This window comes from Plecotus auritus (genome assembly GCF_963455305.1).
Source record: "Plecotus auritus genome assembly, chromosome: 14".
Classification (NCBI taxonomy): Eukaryota; Metazoa; Chordata; class Mammalia; order Chiroptera; family Vespertilionidae; genus Plecotus; species Plecotus auritus.
This window is the reverse complement of record NC_137780.1, coordinates 16,130,785-16,156,650: the sequence shown is the minus strand read 5'-3', so window position 1 is coordinate 16,156,650 and position 25,866 is coordinate 16,130,785. Positions and strand designations below refer to the sequence as shown.

At 56.5% G+C, this 25,866-nt stretch overlaps 2 protein-coding genes across 13 annotated transcripts in view; one reads left to right on the top strand and one right to left on the bottom strand.

The window, feature by feature from the left end:
• The window catches only part of COQ8A (coenzyme Q8A), a 42,196-nt gene extending 34,681 nt beyond the window's left edge, over positions 1 to 7,515 (top strand). The window contains exons 6-15 of one of the 2 annotated variants that reach the window (XM_080650897.1): positions 331 to 456; positions 2,422 to 2,507; positions 2,624 to 2,764; positions 3,111 to 3,192; positions 3,303 to 3,396; positions 3,606 to 3,747; positions 3,935 to 4,042; positions 4,168 to 4,233; positions 4,449 to 4,535; positions 5,190 to 7,515. In XM_080650897.1, coding sequence (XP_080507023.1) covers positions 331 to 456; positions 2,422 to 2,507; positions 2,624 to 2,764; positions 3,111 to 3,192; positions 3,303 to 3,396; positions 3,606 to 3,747; positions 3,935 to 4,042; positions 4,168 to 4,233; positions 4,449 to 4,535; positions 5,190 to 5,474 — 1,217 coding nt within the window. In that variant the 3' untranslated portion in view covers positions 5,475 to 7,515. The remainder of the gene's footprint in view (positions 1 to 330; positions 457 to 2,421; positions 2,508 to 2,623; positions 2,765 to 3,110; positions 3,193 to 3,302; positions 3,397 to 3,605; positions 3,748 to 3,934; positions 4,043 to 4,167; positions 4,234 to 4,448; positions 4,536 to 5,189) is intronic. The other variant, XM_080650898.1, reaches the window with a different exon arrangement.
• Positions 7,516 to 12,612: 5,097 nt separating this feature from the next.
• The window catches only part of CDC42BPA (CDC42 binding protein kinase alpha), a 203,235-nt gene continuing 189,981 nt past the window's right edge, over positions 12,613 to 25,866 (bottom strand). For 8 of the 11 annotated variants that reach the window (XM_080651299.1, XM_080651303.1, XM_080651304.1 and 5 more), the window contains 3 exons: positions 20,339 to 20,456; positions 14,235 to 14,392; positions 12,613 to 13,965 (listed from right to left, as the gene is read on the bottom strand). In XM_080651299.1, the coding sequence (XP_080507425.1) occupies positions 13,834 to 13,965; positions 14,235 to 14,392; positions 20,339 to 20,456 (408 nt within the window). In that variant the 3' untranslated portion in view covers positions 12,613 to 13,833. Of the gene's footprint in view, positions 13,966 to 14,234; positions 14,393 to 20,338; positions 20,457 to 24,218; positions 24,405 to 25,866 lie in introns of all 11 variants that reach the window. The other 3 variants (XM_080651309.1, XM_080651300.1, XM_080651301.1) reach the window with 1 other exon arrangement.

Genomic DNA, 25,866 nt, shown 5'->3' with positions numbered 1-25,866 from the left:
GGAAGACTGGTCAGGCTCCGTGCTGGGCTTTTTCAAATCACACTTAAAAATCCCCCCCACCCTGACGTTACTGCTTCTGCATTTACCAAGGAGGATGGGGGTGACTAAGTTGGCCCAAGACAGCCAGTTGGCCGTGGGGTGGGGTGCACTCAGGCTCCCTGAGACCCACGAGAAAGGAACTGGGTCTCCTCAGAGGTGCCCCGGGGGGTCCTCAGGCCCTGCACCTGCCGGCGGCCCCCTTGCGAGCCCTGCCAGCCTCTTCCTCGTGCCACTTGGCACTCCGAGGAGGGTGGTGGGTGCCACACGCGATGATCTGACTTCTGCCCACAGCGGGGAAGAAGGCCGTGCTGGACTCCAGCCCCTTCCTGTCTGAGGCCAACGCGGAGCGCATCGTGAGCACGCTGTGCAAGGTGCGCGGGGCGGCGCTCAAGCTGGGCCAGATGCTGAGCATCCAGGGTGAGTGGGCCCTGCCTGGTGCGCGGACCGGGGGGCAGCAGCGCTTCATCCCCACGGGGAGGTTCTTCACGGCTCCTCTTGCTTGATCCTGGCTGGTGCCTGCAGGGATGCTTAAACGTGTCTTAAACAGGAGCCCAGTCACTCTTCTTTCTGGGAGCAGAGAGACGTCTAGAGGTGGTCCTGGCATCTCAAGAGGGGACGAGTCTGGCTGCTGCCACCCCCGCCCCCCGTGTTGGTTGGAGGGAGCGGGAAGGAGGGCTCGCAGTCCTGCCAGCCGGTGTTGGAGGCAAGGAGCACGTGGCCCCAAGGAGGGAAGGCAGCTGAACTGAGCCTGGCTCCGTGTGGCCTACGAGCAGAGGCTGGGGGCGCCTCGGGGCTCCTAAGGGTGCTCCGCCCAAGCAGGAGCGCCCGGAGGCTGGCTCTCAGAGGGAGCACGTGACAGCGGGTCATCTCACCGGCAGTTACATGGGCTCATGGAATGGCCAGTGTGACAGGCACACGCAGGGCAGGCCAGCGGGGCCCAGGTGTGGGTGCTCCTGGGCTGTGCAGAGGTGTAGCAGCTCTTACCTGATGTCTGTGATGCATGGACCCCGACTGCAGGCGTCCGCGTCTAGAGACATGGGGGAAGCCGGAGCTGTCGTGGGTTCATCGGGATCGCACGGTCAGTCACGTGCGCTTAGTTACAGGGACACGTTCTGGGAAATGCATCTGAGGCGATGCCATTGTGCAAACATCACACAAGCCTAGTGGGTTCAGCCTTCTGCTTCTGGCCCCACGCCTGTTCCACACGCTACTGCACAGAACATGAGATTGCGCCAGCACAGGAGAAGGTGATGCAATCAGATGTAAACACGAGAAGTGTGGGGCTGCTGCTGGCGTAACCTTGTGCTCTGTTTTATTTACTGGTTTCAGTGAGACATGGTTTTGTTATTCCACTTATTGATGCATCATTGGTTGATTCTCGTATGTGCCCTGACCGGGGAACAAACCCACAACCTTGGTGTATCAGATGACGCTCTAACCCACTGAGCCACCCGGCCAGGGCCGGCGTCCTGTTTAGACAGAGCCAGCTTCTTGGAGTAAGTAGGCGGCACAGTGAACACGTAAGGCTTAGGATCAGGTGTGATAAACTGTGTGCTCGTCTGGTGACACCAGCATCACCACAGACGTGAAGCGTGCCTGTGCCACCAGGGCATGGCGGCTGAGATGTCACGAGGTGATGGGAATTCTTTAGCTGCATTATGACCTTATGGTGCCACGGGGTCATGGACCGAAACGTTATTCGGGGCGTGACTGTTAACAAGCTGACGCCCCAGCAGCAGGGCCAGTGGGGGGTGGGCTCCCACCGACAGCCGTTTCAGAACATTAAATCAACTGCTGAGCAGCACGCGGCAGTGCTCCTGGGTGGAACCCAGGAAAAGGGTCAGGAAGAATAACAGTAATTCCCTGCAGGTGACCAGATTATGGGCATTTTTCACATTTTTACCTGTATTTTATTTCCTAAATTCTTTTATAATTGTGGAAGCTATGGCTGTTATTTCTAAGAAGCGCACCTTCTCAGGTCATTGGTTGAGTTCAGTGAGCCACGCGGCCTGACGTCAGGGCCCGGCTGCCCAGGCTCACCCGGTGCCTGGTGGGAGAGGGGTGAGGAGCTGGGGGCGCTGTCTCCAGCATGGCCCCGAGTGTGCACACCCAGGTCAGCATCTGTGTTCCTCTGAAGCTGTTGTCCACCTGTGTGCCGGGGGAAGTGCTGCCAGGGTGCCAGGAAGAAGCTGGTCTGGGCCTGCTGGTGGCACTGAGCCTGGGCCTCGTTGTCTCTGCACCTGGGCGTGTGTGTGGGCGGGCAGAGCAGCATCTCCCAGGAGACCGCACGGGGGCAGGTGCGTGAGGGGCCGCTCTGTTCCTGGCCTGCGCTCCTCCCCAGGGCTCAGCCCTCTGCAATCTGACTTCTCTGGTGCCTTCCAGACGACGCTTTCATCAACCCCCATCTGGCCAAGATCTTCGAGCGGGTGAGGCAGAGCGCGGACTTCATGCCCCTGAAGCAGATGACGGTGAGGCAGGCGGGGCACGGGCGGCTCCAGGTCCCTCCTCTCCGGGCAGAGGAGCTGCAGGGCCTCCTGGGAGGGCTGGGCTGGGCTGACGGTCCCTCCCTGGCCTCTCCCTCCAGAAAACTCTCAACAATGACCTGGGCCCCAACTGGAGGGACAAGCTGGAGTACTTCGAGGAGCGGCCCTTCGCAGCCGCCTCCATCGGGCAGGTGCACCTGGCCCGAATGAAGGACGGGCGTGAGGTGGCCATGAAGATCCAGGTAGGTGCGGGGGGTGCACACTTGTCTCCAGGGGCTGCGAGGGGAGCCAGGCCCGTGGTGGGGCCCCTGTAGGGCAGGTCTGTGTCATTTCTGGCCCCAACACCTGGTCAGCACTGGGTGCTGAGACGGATTCGCCCAGTGAGTGGCGGTGGGGATGGAACAGTCCCCAGGGGGCTTGGCTTGGGCGAGGACGGGACTGTGATTGCTTTGGGCCTGAGCTGGAGGGCTGGGCCCTGAGTGGTGGCTGTTCCCGGAGACGGGGTGGGAGGGAGAGGTAGACAGCTGTGACTCACCCAAGGTGTGGGGTCCCGCTCTGCTCATGGGACACCCTCTGCTCCCCCTGCAGTACCCTGGTGTGGCCCAGAGCATCAACAGTGACGTCAACAACCTCATGACCGTGCTGAACATGAGCAACGTGCTTCCGGAAGGTCTGCGCTCGCTGCTGGCCACTGGCAGGCACTTGGGATGGGCTCTGGGTACCCGCGGGGCCCTCCCTAGGGAGCCCTCCGCTCACCCTGAAACCCTCCCGCCCGTCCAGGCCTGTTCCCCGAGCACCTGATCGACGTGCTGAGGCGGGAGCTGGCCCTCGAGTGCGACTACCAGCGAGAGGCAGCCTGCGCCAAGAAGTTCAGGTGCAGCTCCGGGCTGGCAGCGGCTGTGGGCCCCTGCCTGTCGCTTTCCCAGGGGGAGACGGGCCGTCTCCAGGCAGCCCGGGGCGGGGGAAGGGGGGTGCTGCCCATTGAGAAGCAGGGCCCTCCACTTGGTGGCCAGTCCCTGTTGTCCTGTCTCCCCGGGTGGGTGTGGGGGGACCTGGGTCCGATGTGACTTCGCACCCACACAGGGAGCTGCTGCAGGACCACCCCTTCTTCTACGTGCCTGAGGTCGTGGACGAGCTCTGCAGCCCCCACGTGCTGACCACAGAGCTCGTGTCTGGCTTCCCCCTCGACCAGGCTGAGGGGCTGAGCCAGGAGATCCGGAACGAGGTGTGTCCGCCGCTGGCCTCCCCGCCCCCAGGTGCCCCTGTGTGGCTCAAGGGGCCGGGCTGCGTGTCCTCCCCTTGCCCCCAGGCAGTACCAGTGGAACCAAGTGTCACCTGGGCAGAAGGTGGGGCTGGGAGTCAGGGTTCCCCAGCCCTAGACTCTCAGGTCACCATGCCCCCCCCCGCCCCAGATTTGCCACAACATCCTGGTCCTGTGCCTAAGGGAGCTGTTTGAGTTCCACTTCATGCAGACAGACCCCAACTGGTCCAACTTCTTTTATGACCCTGAGCAGCACAAGGTGAGCCCCTGGGTGGGGGCTGGGGCAGGGGGCCGGAGGCCTCTGCTGGAGAGGGGGCTCCGAGGTATGGGGGTCTCAGCACCCAGTTGCAAAACTGACCTTGCCCCTGCTATCACCATTCCCAGGTGGCTCTCCTGGACTTCGGGGCAACTCGGGAATTTGACAAGTCCTTCACTGACCTCTACATCCAGGTAGGGTTGGGGCAGGGCCTGGCCATGCTGTCCTGAGGCAGGGCTGGGTGTGGGGATAGGGAGGGAGGGAGGCTGGTGGGGTCATGGCCCCGTCAGGCTCCCAGCCCCGCTGGGACCTCCAGGCCAGGGTCCGGGAGGAACAGTGAAGCCGGTTGGCAGTGTTTGGGGGCGGGCAGGGGTCGCTCTGGCCCCCAGCAGCTCCTCTATGTGCCCAGATCATCAGGGCTGCCGCCGACCAGGACCGGGAGGCTGTGCTGAAGAAGTCCATCGAGATGAAGTTCCTCACTGGCTACGAGGTCAAGGTGCGCGCCTGTGGCCCTGGCGGCTCGCGCCTGCTGCTCCAGGAATATTCCCCGGGGGCTGGGGCGGGGGGTGGGGGGGGGGAGAGTGGACTCCTTTTCCTTTGCAGCCACAAGCAGAACCTCAGTTTATAAATGGGTGACACCAGAGGTGACAGCCACCCTCTCTGCAGAGCCCCGGGCCACTCGGTGTCTGAAAGCCAGCCCCTGCCCCGCCTCTGCGCCGAGGTTCTGAGTGGCAGGGCCTGGGGGCAGCCGAATTGGGGTACTTAAGGGCCTTCTGGTTTTTCCTTCTCGCTCTAGCAACTCTGAGATTTGCGCCTGGCGTTCAGGGGTTGGTGCTGGGCAAGGATGAGGAGCTGGGAGGAATCTCAGCAGCCCGCTCTCCGCGGCACTCGAGACTGTTCTTTTGGGTCTGAAAGGACTCTTCAGTGTCTTGTTTTGCACACATTGAACCTGAGTGCCTTTAGGTGGGGCGCCCTCCTGCATTGGGCTGCAGGCCCTACCATCCCTTCTGTCTGCCGCGGAGCCCAGGTCACACAGTAATGCTGCTTTCCCGCTCCGCTGACCACGATTTGATCTCGTTAAAAAGTAAACACTCAGCTTCACACCGAGCTTTCAGGGCGCAAGGCTGATCCCTCCCTTCTCTGCCTGCAGGCCATGGAAGACGCCCACGTGGACGCCATCCTCACGCTGGGGAAGGCCTTCGCCTCTCAGGAGCCTTTTGACTTTGGCACCCAGAGCACCACCGAGGAGATCCACAACCTGATCCCCGTCATGCTGAAGCACCGGCTCATCCCGCCCCCCGAAGAGACCTACTCGCTGCACAGGAAGATGGGGGGCTCCTTCCTCATCTGCTCCAAGCTGAAGGCCAAGATCCCCTGCAAGGACATGTTCGAGGAGGCCTACAGCGGCTACTGCAAGAGGCGGGACGGGCAGTAGCCCTCGGCCACGGCACCGGCAGGAAGCTGGGGGGGGCGGCGCTCCACTTAAACTTCTTTGCCCGCGGGGAGGGCGGCGGGCTCTGACCGGGACGCTGCTGGAGCCCCATTGCCAGCGCTTATCACGGTTTTTATTGCTAAGAGGGTACGGAGTGAGGTGTGCACGAATGAGAATGAAACCCCACTGCTCTGTCAGAACCTAACAGTTGTTTATTTATCCTCTGAAATCCTCTAGATAAAGATAAAGGCCATTTTATTTCCTTTTAGTAACGGGTTTCACCCAATGTGAATGTTAACCAGAAGGCGAGAATCCCCGCCACCAAGGAGACAGAGAACCCTTTTGGCTGTTAAGAGGTGTGTATGTGTTTGCTGCCCTTTTCCTCTCCAGCTTGTGATCGGCATCCAGAGTCGGACGGGAGCAGTGCCCACAAGTACTAGTTACCCGAGTGAGGCCTGCTCTCTGGCTGGCTGCTGGGCTGTTTGAGAACTGGAAGTGTCTGGAGAATTGCTGCCTCCCAGGGGTGGGTCAGGAGCAGCCGAGGGAGAACAAGTGACAGCTCTTTTCTAGCACGTGTAGATGGTGTGTGTAGGGGACCCTCCTTCCCCTCCGGACCCAGGGCCCTTGTGGAGCGATACGAATGTGCAGATGTCACATGGTTAGACCGGGGGTCCTCACAGGCTCTGTTAATTTTTGTAAAATTCTTGTAATTGTCTGATTTACTTGTTTCAATAAAAGCAAAACAGCCCAACCATGGTTGGTGCGGCTCAGTGGTTGAGTGTCGACCTGTGGAGGAGGTCAGGCCCGGGCTGCAGGCTCGATCCCCAGTGTGGGGCGTGCAGGAGGCAGCGATCAGTGGTTCTCTCTCTCCCTCTCTGAAATCAGTAAAAAGGTATTTTCAGAAAAAGGCAAACTATCCCACCACTGGCATGAATTCTTTCCCTCCTAGCGGGCGAGGAGCCTGAGGTCAGCGCACAGCAGCCCTCCCTCCAGATGTTCCTGCGGTTTGTGCAGGTTCCCAGTGTGAGGCTGCTGAAAAGTGCCCGAACCTGGAAGGCTTAGCCCACACTCATCATCAGAGCAAGGGGTTCGGGAGAAAGGAAGGGGGAAGGGACAGCTCCGCATCACCACCCCAGCCACTCCCCTGTACCCCCAGGGCCCTGCCACACGCACCGAAAAGCCGCAGCAATGGGCAACCACTGCAGCAGGGTCAGCGCTCCTGAACGGCAGTGAGACCCACGTGAGCGATCAGTTGCAAATGAACTCCCGAAACGGGCTTTTCCCGGGCGGAATGAATTCCTAGGGAACAGGAACATTCAGGTGGAGGCTCCAAACAGACTGGGACCACCTTGCAAAGTTCTCTCGGGGCTGAAATAGGTTCTCACACGGTCCTAAGGTGCTAAAGGAAGTCTTGGCAGCTTGAGGTTGATAAGTAACAGACCTGGGCTCTGGGACGGATGGTCTGTCTCCGTGACAGCTGCTGCCCTGAGGGTTAGCCTGGGACCAGTACCGCCCGCCAGCCCCTTGTCAGCATTTCGTCCAGACACTTCAGAACACACACTGTCTTCCATGTGCACACGGAACATCCTCCAGAAGAGAACACATACGAGGCCACCAAACAAGGTTCAATGAATTGAAGACTGAAATCACATCAAGCATTTTTTGCAACCAGAGTGGCATGAAACTAGGAACCCACCCAGGAAGAAAACTGGAAAAGAAACACAGATGTGGAGACTCAACAACCAATGAGGATCGGGAGGAAATAAAAATCTGTCTTGAAACAAATGAAACACAACTTTTCAAAATGTGTAGGACACAGCAAAAGCAGTTCTAAGGGAATTTCAGTGATCAGGCCTACCTCAAGAAACTAGGAAAACCATAAGCAATCAAATCTACACATAAAGGACCTAAAAAAGAACAAAGCCCAAAGTAAACGGAAGGAAATAGTTAAGATCAGAGCAGAAATAAAAAAACAAAAAAATTTACAGTTTAAAAATAAAACTAAAGTTGACAAACCATTAGCTAAACTCATTTTAAAAAGTCCAAATAAAAATAATGAAAGAAATTACAACCGACACCACAGAAGTACAACACATCATTAAAGAATACTATGGCCCTGACCGGTTTGGCTCAGTGGATAGAGCGTCAGCCTGTGGACTGAAGGGTCCCAGGTTCGATTCCGGTCAAGGGCATGTACCTTGGTTGCGGGCACATCCCCAGTAGGAGGTGTGCAAGAGGCAGCTGATCAATGTTTCTAACTCTCTATCCCTCTCCCTTCCTCTCTGTAAAAAATCAGTAAAATATATTAAAGAATACTTATGTACAATTATATGCAACAAATTCAACAATCTAGAACAAATGGATACATGTCTAGAAAATTTATGGCTTCACAAGACTGTGCCAAGAAATACAAAATCTAAACAATGATTACTAGTAGTGAAGTTGAAGCCGTAATAAACAAACTCTGGCCCTGGCCGGGGGGCTCAGTTGATTGGAATATTGTCCTGTACACCAAAACTGCTTACGGGAAGCAACTGATGGATGTTTCTCTCTCTATAAAATAATAAAAAAAAAATTCTCTGACGAGGATTGGAAAAACACCTCCCGATAAATAAAAGTCCAGGACCACATGGCTTCACAGGTGAATTCTATCAAACGATCAAAGAAGAATTAAAACTTATCCTTAAACTATTTCAAAAAACAGAAGAGGAAGAAGTGCTTCCAAACTTATTCCACAAAGTCAGCATCACCCTGACACCAAAACCAGAGACATTGCAGAGGAAGAGAACTACAAGCCAGTATCTGATGAACAGATACAAAAAAGAAAACTCGAAAGACTTCACTAAAGAACTATTAGAACGGATAAATTCAGGATACAAAATCAATATTTAGAAATTGGCTGCAATTAACTATCAGGAAGAGAATTTAAGAAAACAATCCCATTTACAATTCCATCAAAAAGCATAAAATACCTATGAAGAAATTTAGCCGAAGTGGCGAAAGATCTGTACTCTGAAAACTGTAAGATACTGAAGAAAAATTGAAGATACAATAAATGGAAGGATGTTCATGGATTGGAAGAATTAATATTGTCCTTACTATCTAAAGCAATCTGCAGATTTAGTGCAATCCCAATAGCGTTCTCAGCATTATAACAATCCTAAAATTTATATGGAGCCACAAAAGACCCTGAATAGCGCCCCCCAAATTTTGAGAACAAAAAAGTAGGAGTGCCACGCTTAGTGATATCAAACTATGCTGTAAGTGTATGTTATTAAACAGTATGGTACGGGCATAAAAACAGATATACAGGTCAATGGGATAGGATGGGGCGCCCAGAAAGATCCTTGCTTACACGGTTGATCGATAAAAAAGGAGGCAAGGACGGTCAAGGGGGAAAGGATAGTCTTTCCAGTAAGTGGTGCTGGGAAAACAGGACAGATTCATGTAAAAAAGTGGAATTGGACCACTTGCATCACGTACAAAAATAAACTGAAAATGGACTGAAGACTTAAATGTAAGACCTGGAACCATAAGCTGCTAGAAGAAAATAGGCAGTTAACTCTTTGACATCACTCTTAGCAATATCTTTTTTTTTTTTAAATACATTTTGTTGATTTTTTACAGAGAGGAAGGGAGAGGGACAGAGAGCCAGAAACATCAATGAGAGAGAAACATCGATTCAGCTGCCTCCTGCCCACCCCCTACTGGGGACGCGCCCGCAACCAAGGTACATGCCCTTGACTGGAATCGAACCCGGGACCCCTCAGTCCGCAGGCCGACGCTCTATCCATTGAGTCAAACCAGTCAGGGCAGCAATATTTTTTTGGATATGTCTCCTCAGACAAGGGAAACAATTAAAAATAAGCAAATGGGACATCAAAGAAAAGATTTGTACAGTGAAGGAAACCATTAAAATGAACAGATAACCTACTGAATGGGAGAAGGTATTCGCCAATGATATGTCTGATAGGGGATTAATATACAAAATACATAAGGAACTCATACAACTTAACCAAACAATCTGATTCAAAGGGCCGAGGACCTGAATAGACGCTTCTACAAAAAGGACATGCAAATGGCCAACAGATGTATGAAAAGATGCTCAAAGTCACTAATCAGGAAAATACAAATTAAACCACAATGAGATATCAGCGCATACTTGTCAGAATGGCGATCACCAATAAATCAACAAGTGTTGGTGAGGATGTGAAGGAACCCACCTAAACTGCTGGTGGGACTGTAAACAGATGCAGCTACTGTGGAAAAGGTATGAAGATCATTCAAAAAATTAAAACCAGAGCTGCCACACTGTTCAGCAGTTGCACTCCTGCGTACTTACTCAAAGAAACCCAAAACACTAATTCACAAAGACCATACACCCGTGCTCACGGCGGCATTACTAGCAACAGCCAAGATGCGGAAACACTGGCCATGCAGATGGATGCGGGCACTCGAAGTTCGGGCCAGCAGGGAGGTGAAAGCTTCAAGAGAAGGGAACACGGCTCCCACCTGAGCTATGGAGGGAACTAAGGAAGTCCTGGGCAGCCTCCCCCACGTCCTTCCTCAGTGTAAGGAGGGAGCCTGGACGAGCAGGGGCGGCAGGAAGCAGGGCCCGATGAGACCAGAGTCCATCGCCTTTGCTCGACTCCTCAGACTTCGTCACCAGGGAAAGAAAGACAACACCCTCCATGTATTTATTCATCCGAGTCTGGTTAATATTGAGTGACACCAACGTAAGATCCTGGGGAGGAGTCGCTTCCACGTTCACTGTCCACCTTAAATGTTTCTGTGCAAAAGCAGCCTCGCCCTTGTTGGCCGCAGAGCATCGCGTTCAAGTTCCCTAAGAGACTGAGGGCGTCAAACCCAACGAAGCGAAATGAGGGATCACAGGCCACAGCAGTACCGTTCCCCCTTCCACACACGTATTTGTCAGCATTCTACTCTAAACAGGAAAATGATCACACCGAGGCCATGCAAAGCTGTACAAGATGACAATGAGGAAAAACCCTAAAAATGTATCAAACAAACGATACTACACTATCAAGTCAAAAGGCAGGTCGTTTTGTTTTCGTGAAATTTCAGGCTTGATTTGTTTTGCCAATTTCCCCCCAGAAATGACAAGGGTTCCCGTGTGCATGGCTGACCCTGGGGGAGAAGCCCGGCCTGGGGCCGGCGCTGGGCTGGGAGCTGGACCAGGGAGAGGTCTGACACAGGCCGGGAAAGGGTACGAGGCTTACCCAACTCAGGAGCTGGGCCCGGGAGGTGGGGCGCCAAGTGCCCAGCAGATCTGGCCACGTCGGCTGCTGATGCCACTCTGTCCGCAAGGTGGGCGGTGAGCGTCCCAAGGCCCCGCCTGGCTGAGCCCCGTGTGTGACACGGTCGAGGCCGGCCAAGGGCCTGCTGTGCGTGCGGTGAGGGATGTCCGCCTATCCCTGCTCTGGCTTTGCTCTGATACCCGAGTCCATATACATGCAACCGGTTTTCCACAGGCAATGTGGCCGCCAGAAAAGGAGGACAGAATTCTAACCACAGGGAAGGCAGAGGCTGAGAGCAGCCGGGAATGGCAGGTGGTTGTGTCAACGTAAAGGAACTCAGCTTATTCCCTGCAGCGGTGCAAAGCTCTCTGGGAAAAGCAGAGCTGGGCCTTTTCATGGTGTCCTGCAGCCCGCACTGTGCCCCCGGGGAAGACATAGCACCAAGGTCGGTGCTCGCACATCAGCAAAAAAGGGAAACCGACTTCGGTCATCATCTGACAGGATGCTTTGTTTTTGGCAAAAAGAAATACGTATCTATAATAATAAAAGGGTAATATGCTAATTAGACCGGATGTCCTTCCTGACCAAGCCGGGGCCCGGGGAAGCCAGCCAGGTCCCGGGCGCCTGGCAGCTGGAGGAGGGAAGCCGGGTCCTGGGTGCCGGAGGGAAGCCGGTGCCGGCAGCCGGGGAAGGAAGGCCTGCTCTTGCACGAATTTTCGTGCATCGGGCATCTAGTGGACACATATTCTCGCTTACACCCCAAGCACCCGGAAGGGAGAGAGCGAAGTCGGCTGGACACAGGTAGCACCGAATGCCATCACTGGGAGAGCGTGTCATTCCTCCTGCGGAGAGGACGCGCTCCAAGTGCCCGCCCCGCGAACGGGGGCTGCTGCCAGCGGGGCGCCTCCCATGGCCGCTGCTCTGCCCTTGAAGGGTCCTGGCCGCGCTTCCCGTGCACGTCCCCCATCTCCCAAGCCTTCTTCACAGACGCTCCGAAGGGGCTGCTTTGTGTTGGGCAAGACCAGCGGGGTGGCCACTGCCTGGGGACCCGCGAAGCGTTACCCCGTGGAGTTCCCCCCAAGTCCTGCTGCGAGGATCTAGCTTGGGACCGCTCTGGGGTGACTGGTCAGACCACCCCCACTGCTGTGGGGAACCAGGAAGTGCGGGCCGCGGTCCACTGGGCCCACGAACGCCTGGGAGCCCAGCCGCCAGGCAGGCTCTCTCCTCCGCCCTCACTCTGCCCCTCGGAGGCCGAGGGGCCCCAGGGAGGGGGGTATTTTGACCCTAAAAGCATCCTTTAAAAAGTAAGCACCTACAGGCAACAAAAATTCAAATTCACTTAGTGGTCGAAGAGATAAACGAATGGCTTAGAGTCCCAGGACGAGAGGGAGTGAGGGGGCTGCCTGGCTGGCTCCCTGCTCCCCTGGGAAGAGCCAGGGTTAAGAGCCACCAGAGTCCTGTGGCGATGACCCAAGGTCCAGCCCTTGGTGCCGGAGGCCCAGAACGTGTTTACCAGTAAAGACACTTTTTTTCCAAAAGCTGAGAGGTTTCGGAGACAGAGCTGGCAGCGGGTCATGCCCACCCAACGGGAGCCGGTCACACCTGAGCCAGCCCAGCCCCATGCCTCGCCAGCGCTTGGCGTCACTTTGAACTTCTCTCCCGTAACCTTGTGCAACCGAACCCCCACCCCGAGCCTCTTCGCACTGGACCTCACCCACTTCTCCCAGGAGCAGCATCCCTCGGAGGGGGCCTGGGCTCCCCGTGGGGCTCCGTGGCCGGTGGGAGGGGTCCGAGGGGGAACCTGCCCGGCCTGCTGAAGCTCAGAGGACGGGGATCCTGTGCTTAGTTCTCAAATGCGGATCAAAAGGAAAAGAGAACTCTCTGGACTTCTAGACGTTTATTTCTCCCCCTCGTGTGCTTCGTTGGTGAGATGACGAGGAAACAGCTCTGCCTCTCATTCCTGGTGGGAACCAGGCGGCAGGAATGCGAGTGGGAATGGAGCAACGAGGGCGGCCTCCGGGGCAGCGCCTTCCTTCCCACGGGCCTGGGAAGGGGACTTGGTTAAGGCTGTTCAAGTCCTTGCCTTGAGGTTTACAGTATTTGGTAATGAACCCCTTTCCCAGGCTCATCTGAGGAAGCTGGCACCACACTCACAACAGCCCCACCCTAAGGGCCGGCCCAGCGGGACAGGCCTCCCAGCCCCTCCTCCCGCACCCAGGGCGGTCAGCCGCACAGCACTTCCCGGAGCCCTGAGGCCCTCCTGCAGCCCTGAGGCCCTCCCGCAGCCACGCATTCCTGGGGGATGGGAGGGACCAGGAGGCAAGAGCCTGGAGGTGCCCAGCAGCAGGAAGGGGAAGTGTGGCTCAGGCTCCCCTAGAAAGAGGCGGTTTGCCTTTGAAGCTGCGGACGAGGCTTCAATGTCACAAGTTGGTGCCATCACAGCCCCAACCCACGCCAAGGTGACTGCTCCCTGAAGCCGCGGGGCTGCAGGTCCGGGACCGCTACGGGGACCTGGCTGCGCTCTCCCTGCGGGCGGCCGGCCTGTCTACCTTAGGTGACGTGGCTGAGAACAGACAAGAGACGACACCCGCCTTTAAATTCAATGGTCGCTCTTATATGTGCCTCCGGCATCGCATACAAGGTGCTTCTTCCCTGTGTACATCGGCACCCCCTCCTTTTGTGCACTTACACTCGGGCTGTGGAAAACCGGCATCGTTCAGTTCATACGGGTCACTGGCAACCGTCAGGGCAGGCGCTGGGCGCGGAGGGCCGGGGCCGCGGCCCGGGGAGCGTGCGCGGCGTGGGGACTAGAAACTACTTGGGAGCCGCGGCCGCCCTCGCGGCGGCGCTGGCGGTGTCCTTGGCCTATGGGAGCTACGGGGGGTGGGGGGGGGGTGGGGGGGTGGGGACATGACGGGAGCGGCTGCGGGTCTGAGATGAAACCGTCAGCCCAGCGCCCCGGGGCTGGTGCTGCTGCAGCGTGGGAGGGCGAGGCTGGAGCCGCACCCCGAGCCCCGGGGGCCCTGCTGCCAGCCCGGCGTGGGGCAGAGGAGGGGGGAGGGGGGCCTAAGAGAGAAGCGGCTGTCTGCGCAGGGCCGGGCCGGTCACGGGTCCCAGGCCCCTCGGTCAGCGCTCTCCAGAGAGAGGCTCTGGGTCTTGCGTGGCGACGCGGGGCTGGGCGGGCTGCTCAGGTTGGAGCTGTTGGACGCCGTGGAATGCCTCGGAGAGTCGGAGTCCTGCGGGCCGAAGGGAGACATCAGTGGCGCGCGGGGCAGGAGGGCGCAGGCGCCGGCCCCGCCCCCTTGACTGGTGGTTCCAGTCGGGACGACGCCCCTTCGGAGCCAAAGGAGGCCCAGAGCGCCGTGCATGCTCCGTCCTTTGCGCGCGTCCACGCAGCCCAGTGACGGGCGCCTCCAAGGGCAGCCGGCAGCCCAGCCCGCTCCGCCCGCTCCCCGGGCTCCGGGGCCCCAGCCCGGCTCCAGACAGGGCCCCCCGCTCCACTCACCTCCCCGTCATAGTCCCTGGCCGGCGCGTCGCTTCCTTGGTCCATGCCGCCCGACGACAGGGAGCCCTCGGATGGGGACGGCAGGGGCTGTCGCTTTGCGCTGTAGCTTCCTCCCGAGAATTCTCTCTTCAACGCACTGCCGTTCTGTGCGGATGACCCTGCGGAAGCACATCGTTCCGGTGAACTTGACCTGGGTGTGCCCACGGCCCTGCTCGCCCTCCTGGCTTCCAGGCCTTCCCTGATGGACAGTGAGTCCGGCTGCGTGACCTTGGCTCCAAGTTCACCCCAGAGCCCATGCTGTTCTACTCCAGGGGCAGCCACAGGGCCGCCTGGCAAGTGGGCAGCACACTCAGGCCCCTGCCCTCCCCCAGGCCCCTGCTCTGCCCTCCCCCAGGCCTCTCCCCTCCCCCAGGCCCCTGCTCTGCCCTCCCCCAGGCCTCTCCCCTCCCTCAGGCCCCTGGTCTGCCTCCCTCAGGCCCCTGGTCTGCCTCCCCCAGGCCCCTTCTCTGCCCTCCCTCAGGCCCCTGGTCTGCCCTCCCTCAGGCCCCTGGTCTGCCTCCCTCAGGCCCCTGGTCTGCCTCCCCCAGGCCCCTCCTCTGCCCTCCCCCAGGCCCCTGCTCTGCCCTCCCCCAGGCCCTGCCCTCCCCCAGGCCCCTGCTCTGCCCTCCCCCAGGCCCTGCCCTCCCCCAGGCCCCTGCTCTGCCCTCCCCCAGGCCTCTCCCCTCCCCCAGGCCCCTGCTCTGCCCTCCCCCAGGCCCCTGCTCTGCCCTCCCCCAGGCCTCTCCCCTCCCCCAGGCCCCTGCTCTGCCTCCCTCAGGCCCCTGGTCTCCCCTCCCCCAGGCCCCTGCTCTGCCCTCCCCCAGGCCCTGCCCTCCCCCAGGCCCCTGCTCTGCCCTCCCCCAGGCCTCTCCCCTCCCCCAGACCCCTGGTCTGCCTCCCTCAGGCCCCTGGTCTGCCTCCCTCAGGCCCCTGGTCTGCCTCCCCCAGGCCCCTCCTCTGCCCTCCCTCAGGCCCCTGGTCTGCCCTCCCTCAGGCCCCTCCTCTGCCCTCCCTCAGGCCCCTGGTCTGCCCTCCCTCAGGCCCCTGGTCTGCCCTCCCTCAGGCCCCTGCTCTGCCCTCCCTCAGGCCCCTCCTCTGCCCTCCCTCAGGCCCCTGGTCTGCCTCCCCCAGGCCCTGCTCTGCCCTCCTCGCTGGACAATTCCCACAGAATCCGTCCCTCCCACTGAGCCCCAGCCCCTGGCCTTGGCTTTCACAGCATCTGCGCTGTTACGTTACAGCCGTGTGCCTGCCCTCTGATGAATGGCCACTGCCTCGCCAGGTCCCAGCACAGGGCCTGGCGCACACCGGCACTCAAAAGCCTGCTGAGCGATGAGGAACAGGGCCTTCTCCTGAAGGAAAGCGCGCCCCCTTCCCCCCCCTCCCCCCCGCCCTCCCGGCACGCATCACTGTCCCTTCACTTCCGGGGATTCTCATAAAAACCAAGGCACAGAAGCGACCTCCTTCCACAGGGCAGAGCCCGGGATCAGAAAGATGCGGTGGGTCCCTTTAAATCGCTATTTTGGTCTGAGAGTTGGGACATGCAAGAGAAGGCTAACACCACTCAGAGGGTGAAAGGGAGAAAACCCTTGGGAACGCTGGGCCCCGGTTGGTACTGAGGCCCTTAGCATTCCCTCGGCTTCAATGCTGGCTTAGAAGAGGTTCTCATCTTGCTGGGCTTCAATACTGAGATCGCTGGTCCGAAGAGACGGGTGAGGAGCCCAGTAGGCGGGCTCACAATCTGATTACAAAGCCCCGGTTCTCCAAACGGCCTGGTACTGGCACCAGAACAGACACACGGACCAAGGGAACAGAACAGCGAACCAGAAATTGCCCAAACCACTACGCTCAGTTAATATTTGACAAAGGAGACGAGCACACAATGCAGTCAAGGCAGTCTCCTCAATAAATGGTGCTGGGAAATTTGGTCAGACACATGCAAAATAATGGAACTAGACCACCAACTTACACCACACACAAAAACAAACTCAAAACGGCCCAAGGACTTAAACTAAGATGGGAAACCATAAAGATCTTAGAATAATCCACAAGCAGCAAAATAGCAGATATTTGTTGTAGCAATATCTTTACCGATACAGCTCCTAGGCCAGTGGTCGGCAAACTCATTAGTCAACAGAGCCAATTATCAACAGTACAACGATTGAAATTTCTTTTGAGAGCCAAGTTTTTTAAACTTAAACTATATAGGTAGGTACGTTGTTATTAACTTAATGAGGGTACTCCTAAGCTGGCCTTTGCTAAAAACTCAAGGGGCCAAAGAGCTGCATGTGGCTCGCGAGCCCCAGTTTGCCGACCACTGTCCTAGGCCAATGGAAACTAAGGAGAAAATAAACAAATGGGACTACATCAAAATAAAAAGCTCTGCACAGCAAAAGAAACCATCAACAAAACAATAAGAGAACATATGTTCTGCATGGGAGAACATATTTGCCAATGTTATCTCCGATAAGGGTTTAAGCTCCAACATTTACAGGGAACTCATACATCTTAACAAAAGGAAGATAAACAACCCAATCAAAAAATTGAGAGAGGCCATAGAGAAGGCCAAGAGACACATGAAAACCTGCTCAAAGTCACTAATCATCCGAGAGATGCAAATCAAAATGACACTGAGGTACCACCTCACACCTGTCAGAATGGCTATTATCAACAAATCAACAAACGACAAGTGCTGGCGAGGATGCAGAGAAAAGGAACCCTCTGTGCGCTGCTGGTGGGGATGCAGACTGGGGCAGCCACTGTGGAGAACAGTGTGGAGTTTCCTCAAAAAACTAAAAATGGAACTCCCATTTGACCCAGTGATCCCACTTCTAGGAATATATCCCAAGAAACTAGAAACACCCATCAGAAAGGACATATTCACCCCTATGTTCATAGCAGCACAATTCACCATAGCTAATATTTAGAAACAGCCTAAGTGCCCATCAGCAGATGAGTGGATTAGAAAACTATGGTGCATCTACACAATGGAATACTACGCTGTGGTAAAAAAGAAGGAATTCTTACCATTTGCAACAGCATGGATGGACCTGGAGAGCATTATGCTAAGCGAAATAAGCCAGTCAGAGAAAGATAAATATCACATGATCTTACTCATTTGTGGAATATAATGAACATAAACTGATGAACAAAAACAGATCCAGAGACAGAGAAGAAGCATCGAACAGACTGTCCAACCTCAGAGGGAAGGCGGGGAGGGGGGGAGGGTATGAGCTGGGGGGTGGGAGTGCCCAGGAGAGATCAATGGGGAAAAGGAGACCTATGTAATAGCTTAAACAATAAAAAATTAAAGAAAAAAAGAGACCGTGTTGAGGTTTTTGTACAATTATAAGACATAGATTGTGATAGTTTCAACTTCTCGCTGGTTTAACAAACCCCAATTTAGTTTTTTACGTTAAGAATTCAATAAAAGTGTCAAAAAATGTGCCCCTAGTGACCAGAACCGAAGCCTTCAGGAGGAGGGAGCCTGCTGGGAAGCCCCGGGGTCCTGGTCGCGGCAGGAAGGGACCAGGAGCGAAGGGGGAGGCCCAGTCGGCCTCAGGAGGCTTCCACGCAAACGCATCCAAGAACACAAGGCAACTCCACGTTGTGACTGAACAGCTTTTAAATGCGGGACTGAATGCAGGCAGCCCGGTTCTCTGCGCATCAGCTGCCGCTGGGAAGTTTGCTTGGGACGGGCCGGCGTGCGCGTGGCGTGGGCACACTCGCTGTTCAAGAACAGCCTTCCCCACATTAGAAGCTACAAGGATCACGTGACCGTCACTGCACATCATCCAGGAACTACCAAGGGTGTTCAAGTGAACTCAGGGCGGCGAAATTGTAATTTTTAAATCAGCAAACATTCCACCTGGACCGTCCCCTCATTCCGAGGAAGCCGCGTCTAGGTCCCGGGCACTTTTATTCCGATAAACAGTCTCTTCTGACACCTTCCCCTCCCCCTCCCCCACGGAGACACTGCCCCTGGGCGGGCTGGGCACAGCGCACAGGAGCCGGGGCCTTCCCTCCCTGCGGCCAGAGCTCAGGGGCCTGCAGGACAAGAAAGGGGCCGGCGCAGGCCAGAGGGAGAACGAAAGGCTGCACAGCACGAAACAGCCCTCGAAAGAGGTGCCTGGCCGGCAGGATCCGCCCGCACCCAGCGGAGAGCTGATGTGCAAATGGGTCCTTAAAAACGGCTGCGGGATGAATGAGGGATCTTATCTTGCTTTTGGGGCAAAAGGGTGCATTGTTGAACCTGTCCCCAGCCTTCGCCGTTAACCAAAGGGCGAACGTCTCTCCTACCAGGGGCTCTGCCCAGGCAGGGACGCCGGCCAGCCCCTCGGACCCCGGGGAGTGGCGGGACACACCAGGCCGCCTGCCCTGCAGGAACCCGGTGCACCTCTACCCCCTCCCGCTGCCTCCACACTAACGCAGCTGGAGCCTGCTCTTCTCCTCCTCTCCCCCCTCCTTCGCGGCTCCCGGGCCGCAGCTCACCCGCCTGCTCTACCAGCCCCCCAGGGTCCTTCCAGCCGGCCTGCCTCTCATCCAGCCTCCATCTGGCAACCGGGAGAGCTTTCTACGAGTGCAAACTGGATAGAGGTCCTTCCCTCCCTACGTACCACTCTTCCAAGGCCTTCCGTTCTGTTTAAAAAAAATAAAAAGTAAAATAAAGTCTTACCACCTGGCGGGGAGGCGCAATTGGTTGGAGGTCTTCTCCTGCACCAAAAGGTTGCGGGTTTGACCCCAATCAGGGCATGAGCCTCGGTGGCGGTCTGATCCCTCGTCGGGTGCGCACAGAAGGTAACCCCTCTCTCTCTCTCTCCCCCCCCCCCCCACACACACTAAACTCAAACACATATCCTTGGGTGAGGGTTTTTAAAAAAGGTCTCACCTTACTCCCAACCCCTGCCTAGCTGACCCTCCCCACCTCTTGCACTCCAGTTCCTGTCACTCCCAACCAGGAGCCACGCTGGCCTGCAGTTAATCCGCCAAGACTCCGCCGTGCCCACACCCCTGGAGGGCGGGCGTGTTTCCTGTCCTGGGACGAATTCATCCCGACAGCTGCCAGGGCTGTCAGGGCGCCGTGTGGTCCCTCAGATCGCCCGTTAGCACGCTTGGCACCGCCCCGGCCTGTCCCAAGGTGACCGCAGCTCTAGAAGGACTTCGCGCTATCTGCCCACCCCTGCGCTTCCCGGGCACGGGCAGCAGGCTGGGCCCGGGGCCTCCGGACTGCACGGGGCTGCGGGGCAGGAGGGGGCGTACAGGGGCCGCACGGGGCCCACAGGGTGTGAGGGGGCAGTAGGGGGCGTACGGGGGCCCGCAGGGTGTGCAGGGGCAGTAGGGGGCGTACGGGGCCCGCAGGGCAGTAGGGGCCGCACAGGGCCCGCAGGGTGTGCGGGGGCAGTAGGGGGCGTACGGGGCCCGCAGGGCAGTAGGGGCCGCAGGGTGTGCGGGGGCAGTAGGGGCCGCACAGGGCCCGCAGGGTGTGCGGGGCCCGCAGGGCAGTAGGGGGTGTACGGGGCCCGCAGGGTGTGCGGGGGCAGTAGGGTCCGCACAGGGTCAGCAGGGTGTGCGGGGGCAGTAGGGGGCGTGCGGGGCCCGCAGGGTGTGCGGGGGCAGTAGGGTCCGCACAGGGTCAGCAGGGTGTGCGGGGGCAGTAGGGGGCGTGCGGGGGCCCGCAGGGTGTGCGGGGGCAGTAGGGTCCGCACAGGGTCAGCAGGGTGTGCGGGGGCAGTAGGGGGCGTGCGGGGCCCGCAGGGTGTGCGGGGGCAGTAGGGTCTGCACGGGGCCCTCAGGGTGTGCGGGGGCAGTAGGGGGCGTACGGGGCCCGCAGGGTGTGCGGGGGCAGTAGGGTCCGCACGGGGCCCGCAGGGTGTGCGGGGGCAGTAGGGGGTGTACGGGGCCCGCAGGGTGTGCGGGGGCAGTAGGGTCCGCACAGGGTCAGCAGGGTGTGCGGGGGCAGTAGGGGGTGTACGGGGGCAGTAGGGGGCGTACGGGGCCCGCAGGGTGTGCGGGGGCAGTAGGGTCCGCACGGGGCCCGCAGGGTGTGCGGGGGCAGTAGGGCCACTTACTTGCTGACAGGCCGCTGCTGGCGCTCATGGAGCGGCCGGGCTCGGGGCGGGCCTTGCTGATGGAGGGGATGCTGACTGAGCCGCTGAACACGGTTCGGCTTTCCTGAGGCCGCGGGTTCTAAACGAGAGAGAGAGAGAGAGAGAGAGAGAGAGAGAGAGAGAGAGAGAGAGAGAGAGAGAGAGAGAGAGAGAGAGAGAGAGAGAGAGAGAGAGAGAGGGGAGAGAGAGAGAGAGAGGTCTGTCACTACAATTTCAAGAAACGGAACGATCCTGACCAGAGGCCCACACCCAGCCCAGCCGAGGCAGGGGGCGCGCCGCGCTTAGGGGACACTCATGGCAAATAGGCGGCTCCTGCTGCCGGGAGCGCAGCAGCGGTTCCAGGTTAGAAGCGGGAACTACATGGACATTGCCGGCAAGCGGGCAAGCGCTCACTGCGCGTGCGGCTCGGACCTGCTGAGGAACAACAGCTGCAGAAGCCCATTTGGAGGACAATCAGTTAAGAGCAGATGCTTTTGAGCACGTTTCGCTGGCGCGATACCAAACTGCCATTTGCCTGTGACGTCCGTCCGTCCGTCCGGCATCGCAGCCTCCCATCCGAGCAGCACCGGGTCGTGAACGGGCGCCGCCACCACAGCCCAGGTGGAGTGCTGAGCCTGGGCACGCTGGTTTGAGAGGTTTTCCGTCTAATTGGTGAATGATGTTGGTGTCCAAGGTAGGAAAAGGGACTGATGGAGTCACACACGCGGAGAGAGGGGGTGTGGCCTCCTTGGGGACCCAGCCTTTTCGGCCCAGAAGGGGCGTCAGGCTGACACCGACAGGCGGTTGGACAGAACAAGCCCCGCAGCCAGGGCTGCCCCCTGGGGAGCCTGAACCGACACTGCAAAGCCACTCACTGGGCGGTGGCGGGCAGCTGGCCCCAAATTCACCCCCTGCTGTTTTGGTCCACATGTCAAATTTGCAAAGTCCATGTAATTCTTAGTGTGTTATTTGTCTGAAGCAAATGCTTTACCTTCTTTCTCTAAGAAATTAAAGGATTTTGAACGTTCACAATCAGTGCTAATGTTTCACCCTTCACCACCCAGGAGCGACCTGGCGGCGCCAGCGAGGTGCACGAGGTGCGCAAAGGGAAGAAGCGGTGGGAGCGGCCTCCACCCTCACTTTCCTGCCTCCGCTCCCAACCTGGTGGCGCCTTTCCTATAAAACACACCACCCGGAATCCCTGCAGAAAGGAAGCCCACAGCACGGCGCTGGCGCTGCAGCAACACGGGATGTGAAATAATGAAGGGATGACACACAGAAGATGTGTTTTGTTAAAAAAGCAACAACAGCCTAACAGTGTGTCATCCCTTCAGCTAACGGTCAGCTTCATTACCAAGTGATCTGATGCCCATCCCGCCGGCACCTTCATGGACAAACGTGCTAAAGGCTTAGGTGAGCGTTCCTCGACAGCAGTGTTTCTATTTACCAATGACTAACTTAAGCACATTCCCGCCACCTCTTGATGAGAAATTGACTGACTTATACAACATTCTCCTAGAACCCATTCCCTGCTTCTGTTTCCACATTAAGGTCTACTTTAGCACAAGTCATCTTATTTTAAATAAGACACTTAAATGACATTGTAGTTTAAGGTCAAGGAAAATGACATCCTATCTAATAAAAGAGTAATATGCAAATTAACCACCACTCTGCTACACCCACAAGCCACGCCCACCAGCCAATCAGGAGCGAGTATGCAAATTAACCCAACCAAGATGGCTGCGGCCACGGAGAAAGCAGGAGGCTTGGGTTTTCCTGGCAATGGAGGAAGCCAAGCTTTCTGCACACCCTAGCCAGCCCAGGCCTCCACTCAAGGCTACAAAGTTTCAATTATAGAAGATAAATAAATCCCAACAAAAATGGCAGCAGCCACAGAGCTGGAGAGAGCAGGAGGCTTGAGTTGCCCCCGGAGATGGAGGAAGCTAAGCTCCTGCAGCACTGGCCTGCCTTGGCCTCCGCTTAAGGCTACAAAGTTTCAATTATAGAAGATAGATAAAACCCAACAGAAATGGCCTGTGGCCACGGAGCAAGCAGGAGGCTTGACTCTGCTCAAGGCTACAAAGTTTCAATTATAGAAGATAAATAAATTCCAGATACTAGGGACTCCACTTGGGTCGTCAGGGGGCATGGCTGGCCTGCAAACTACCACAGGCCCCTCGCCTAGGTCGCCCCATGCCCCAATGGAACCCCCACCCTGATCCAGGACACCCTTCAGGGCAAACCAGCTGGCCCCCACCTGTGCACCAGGCCTCTATCCTATCTAATAAAAGAGTAATATGCAAATTGACCATCACTCCAACACACAAGATGGCTGCCCCCATGTGGTCAAAGATCCTGCCCCCATGTGGACACAAGATGGCTGCCACAAGATGGCCAGCAGGGGAGGGCAGTTGGGGGTGATCAAGCCTGAGGGGAGGGCAGTTAGGGGCAAACAGGCTGGCAGGGGAGGGCAGTTAGGGGCAAACAGGCTGGCAGGGGAGCAGTTAGGCATCAATCAGGCTGGCAGGGGAGTGGTTAGGGGGTGATCAGGCTGGCAGGCAGAAGCAATTAGAGGCAATCAGGAAGGCAGGCAGGCGAGCAGTTGGGAGCCAGCAGTACTGGATTGTGAGAGGGATGTCCGACTGCCCATTTAGGCCCGATGGATCGGACCTACATGGGCAGTCGGACATCACTCAAGGGGTCCCAGATTGGAGAGGGTGCAGGCTGGGCTGAGAGACACACACCCCCATGCACGAATTTTGTGCACCGGGCCTCTAGTTTATTTATAATACAGACAAAGGTAGGAAAATGAACTCCTCACCCCGCAGCTAATTTTCTTATTGGAAAATTAATTTCCTATAAACACAAATAACAAGTTAATGCTATGGTTTACATAAGGCAGAGGGTACTATAGAAAATGGGTTTGCATATGATCCAAATATCTTATGTGTAAAACTTACTTGAGAGCCCTAGCCGGTTTGGCTCAGTGGATAGAGCATTGGCCTGTGGACTGAAGGGTCCCGGGTTCGATTCTGGTCAAGGCCATGTACCTTGCTTACAGGTTCCCCGACCCTGGTCAGGGTGCATGTAGGAGGCAACCAATCAATGTGTCTCTTTCACATGGATGTTTCTGTCTTTCTCTCTCCCTTCCACTCTCTAAAAATCAATGGAAAAATATCCTCGGGTGAGAATTAACAATAAAAACCCCACAAAAAACACAAAAACTAACTTGAGAAACGCCCCCTGCAGCGGTACATATAGCATGTACTTCTTGATGGGAAGGTGGGTATTCAGCATTAGTGCCGTTGTTCTCCACTGCGAAGCCACCGGTAGCAAGACCGAGGCCCAGTGGTCGGCCGGCCGGACAGCAGGGCCACGGCCAGCCTTCAAAGGCTGCACAGCTGGTGTTTCTTCTCTGGTTTGGCACTTACCCGGGATCCCGGTGGAATTAAAGGTACACCAGCAACTTGGAGATTAGCAAGACCACCTTTCCCTGTTATTTCCCCATTGCTCACGAGTGCTGGGTGGCGGGTTTAGCCGGAGGGGGCGGGGGAGCTGCCGTAGAGGAGGCCTGAGACTTTCATGTCACTCAACACAAACAGTTCTCTGGATGAGCTCGAAACCCTGAAATTCTGGGACCCCTCCTTTGTTTTTAACAGAACAAGGACCCACTTGGGGGCTACTCCTTATCATGGTGTCTGTAATGGAAAATGCCTCGATGGGAAATGTTTTATGAAACATACACAAACCTCTAATACAGTTTCAAAAATAAGATTGACATCCTCCCTGTCCTCATTGCTCAGAAGTAGGCAGAGGAGAGCCCGCAGGTTAGTAAGTTAACACCCGACTCAGCTGTTCGTACCCTCAGAGCCATAAAGCTGGGTGTACCGAGGACAGAGCGCAGAGATGGGGAATGCGCAGGGTTTACGAAATCAGGAGAGAGAAACTTTTCAGCAGAATGAACAGTCATGTGATAGATGTGCTCAAAGTTGATCGGAGAGGAGATCAGACCGGAGTGATGATGAGGGGATGGATAGGGGAAGCCTGGCTATCAAAACAGAGAGGAGAAAAAGGTGATAAGGTGACGAAATGGAGCTACTGGTTACATGTGACATTTCACACAACATGCATTTAGGAAAAATGAAGTAAGCGCCTCACATCAGAAATGAATCTTAAATGAAATATTTCTAGGCTGTGGAGTTACATTTTGTAATCATTGTGCACCAGGTACTTAAATAGCTGATTTGCAAAAGAATCATCCCCTGTTCGCTTCTATTGCTACCGTCGAGTGAACACTGACTTTCAGTCGAAGGACACTGTCAGAGTTCACTCCCGCATTTTCTTACGTGGCAGAATCAACACGTGGCCAAACCTACCCAATACATTAGGATAGAAAAAGCAAGAAACAACAAAAGAACAAGTGAACCAACAACCAGCCTCTTACCGTATTACAAAACGTCTCTTTTCTTTTTTTGTTTTAAAATTTGAATTTATTGGGGCAATGATGGTTTGCAAAACCATACAGGTTTCAAGTGTACAACTCAATGAAACAAACATCATTCCACAGTTACTATTTTATTATAGGAAAATAATATCAGTAATAGCAAACTCATATCACAAACCTAAAAAGATCAGGAAACATGTCTTTAGAAATCCAAAACCAGTGGTCGGCAAACTCGTCAACAGAGCCAAAAATCAACAGTACAACGATTGAAATTTCTTTTGAGAGCCGAAAACCGACTTCTGCGCATGGGCCACAAAGTTTCAATCACATTGTATGTGCACGCCCGCACGTGGTATTTTGTGGAAGAGCCACACTCAAGGGGCCAAAGAGCTGCATGTGGCTCGCGAGCCGCAGTTTGCCGACCACTGCCCAAAACCATTTCCTGATCATTATAGATCTGTGACATGAGTTTACTTTTACTGATCTTATTGTCTTATTATAAAAACTAGAGGCCTGGTGCACGAAATTTGTGCATGTGGGGGTCCCCCTCATCCCAGCCTGCACCCTCTCCAATCTGGGACCCCTTGGGGGATGTCCGACTGCCCGTTTAGTCCAACTGCCTGTGGGATCGGACCTAAACTGGCAGTAGGACATCCCATTTGCAATCTGGGACCGCTGGCTCCTAATTGCTTGCCTGCCTGCCTGCCTGATCGCCCCTAACCCCTCTGCCTGCCTGCCTGATCACCCCTAACCCCTCTGACTGCTGGCCTGATCGCTCCTACCTTGCCCCCCTACAGGCCTGATCGACCCTAACTTGCCCCCCTGCCAGCCTGATCACCCCTAACTTGCTCCCCTGCTGGCCTGATCGCCCCTAACCGCCTCTGCCTTGGCCCCCAGCCTAAGCTGCAGTCTGGCCTCCCTCTGCAGGAGATGACCTGGTGGATCAGGGGAAGGTGCCGCCCCCATTACCCTGCTGCTGCTGCCACTGCTGGCCTGAGCCTGGGCCCTTTGCCCGCAGCCACCTGAGCCGCTTTGTCCTGAAGACATCCACCCTAATTAGCATATT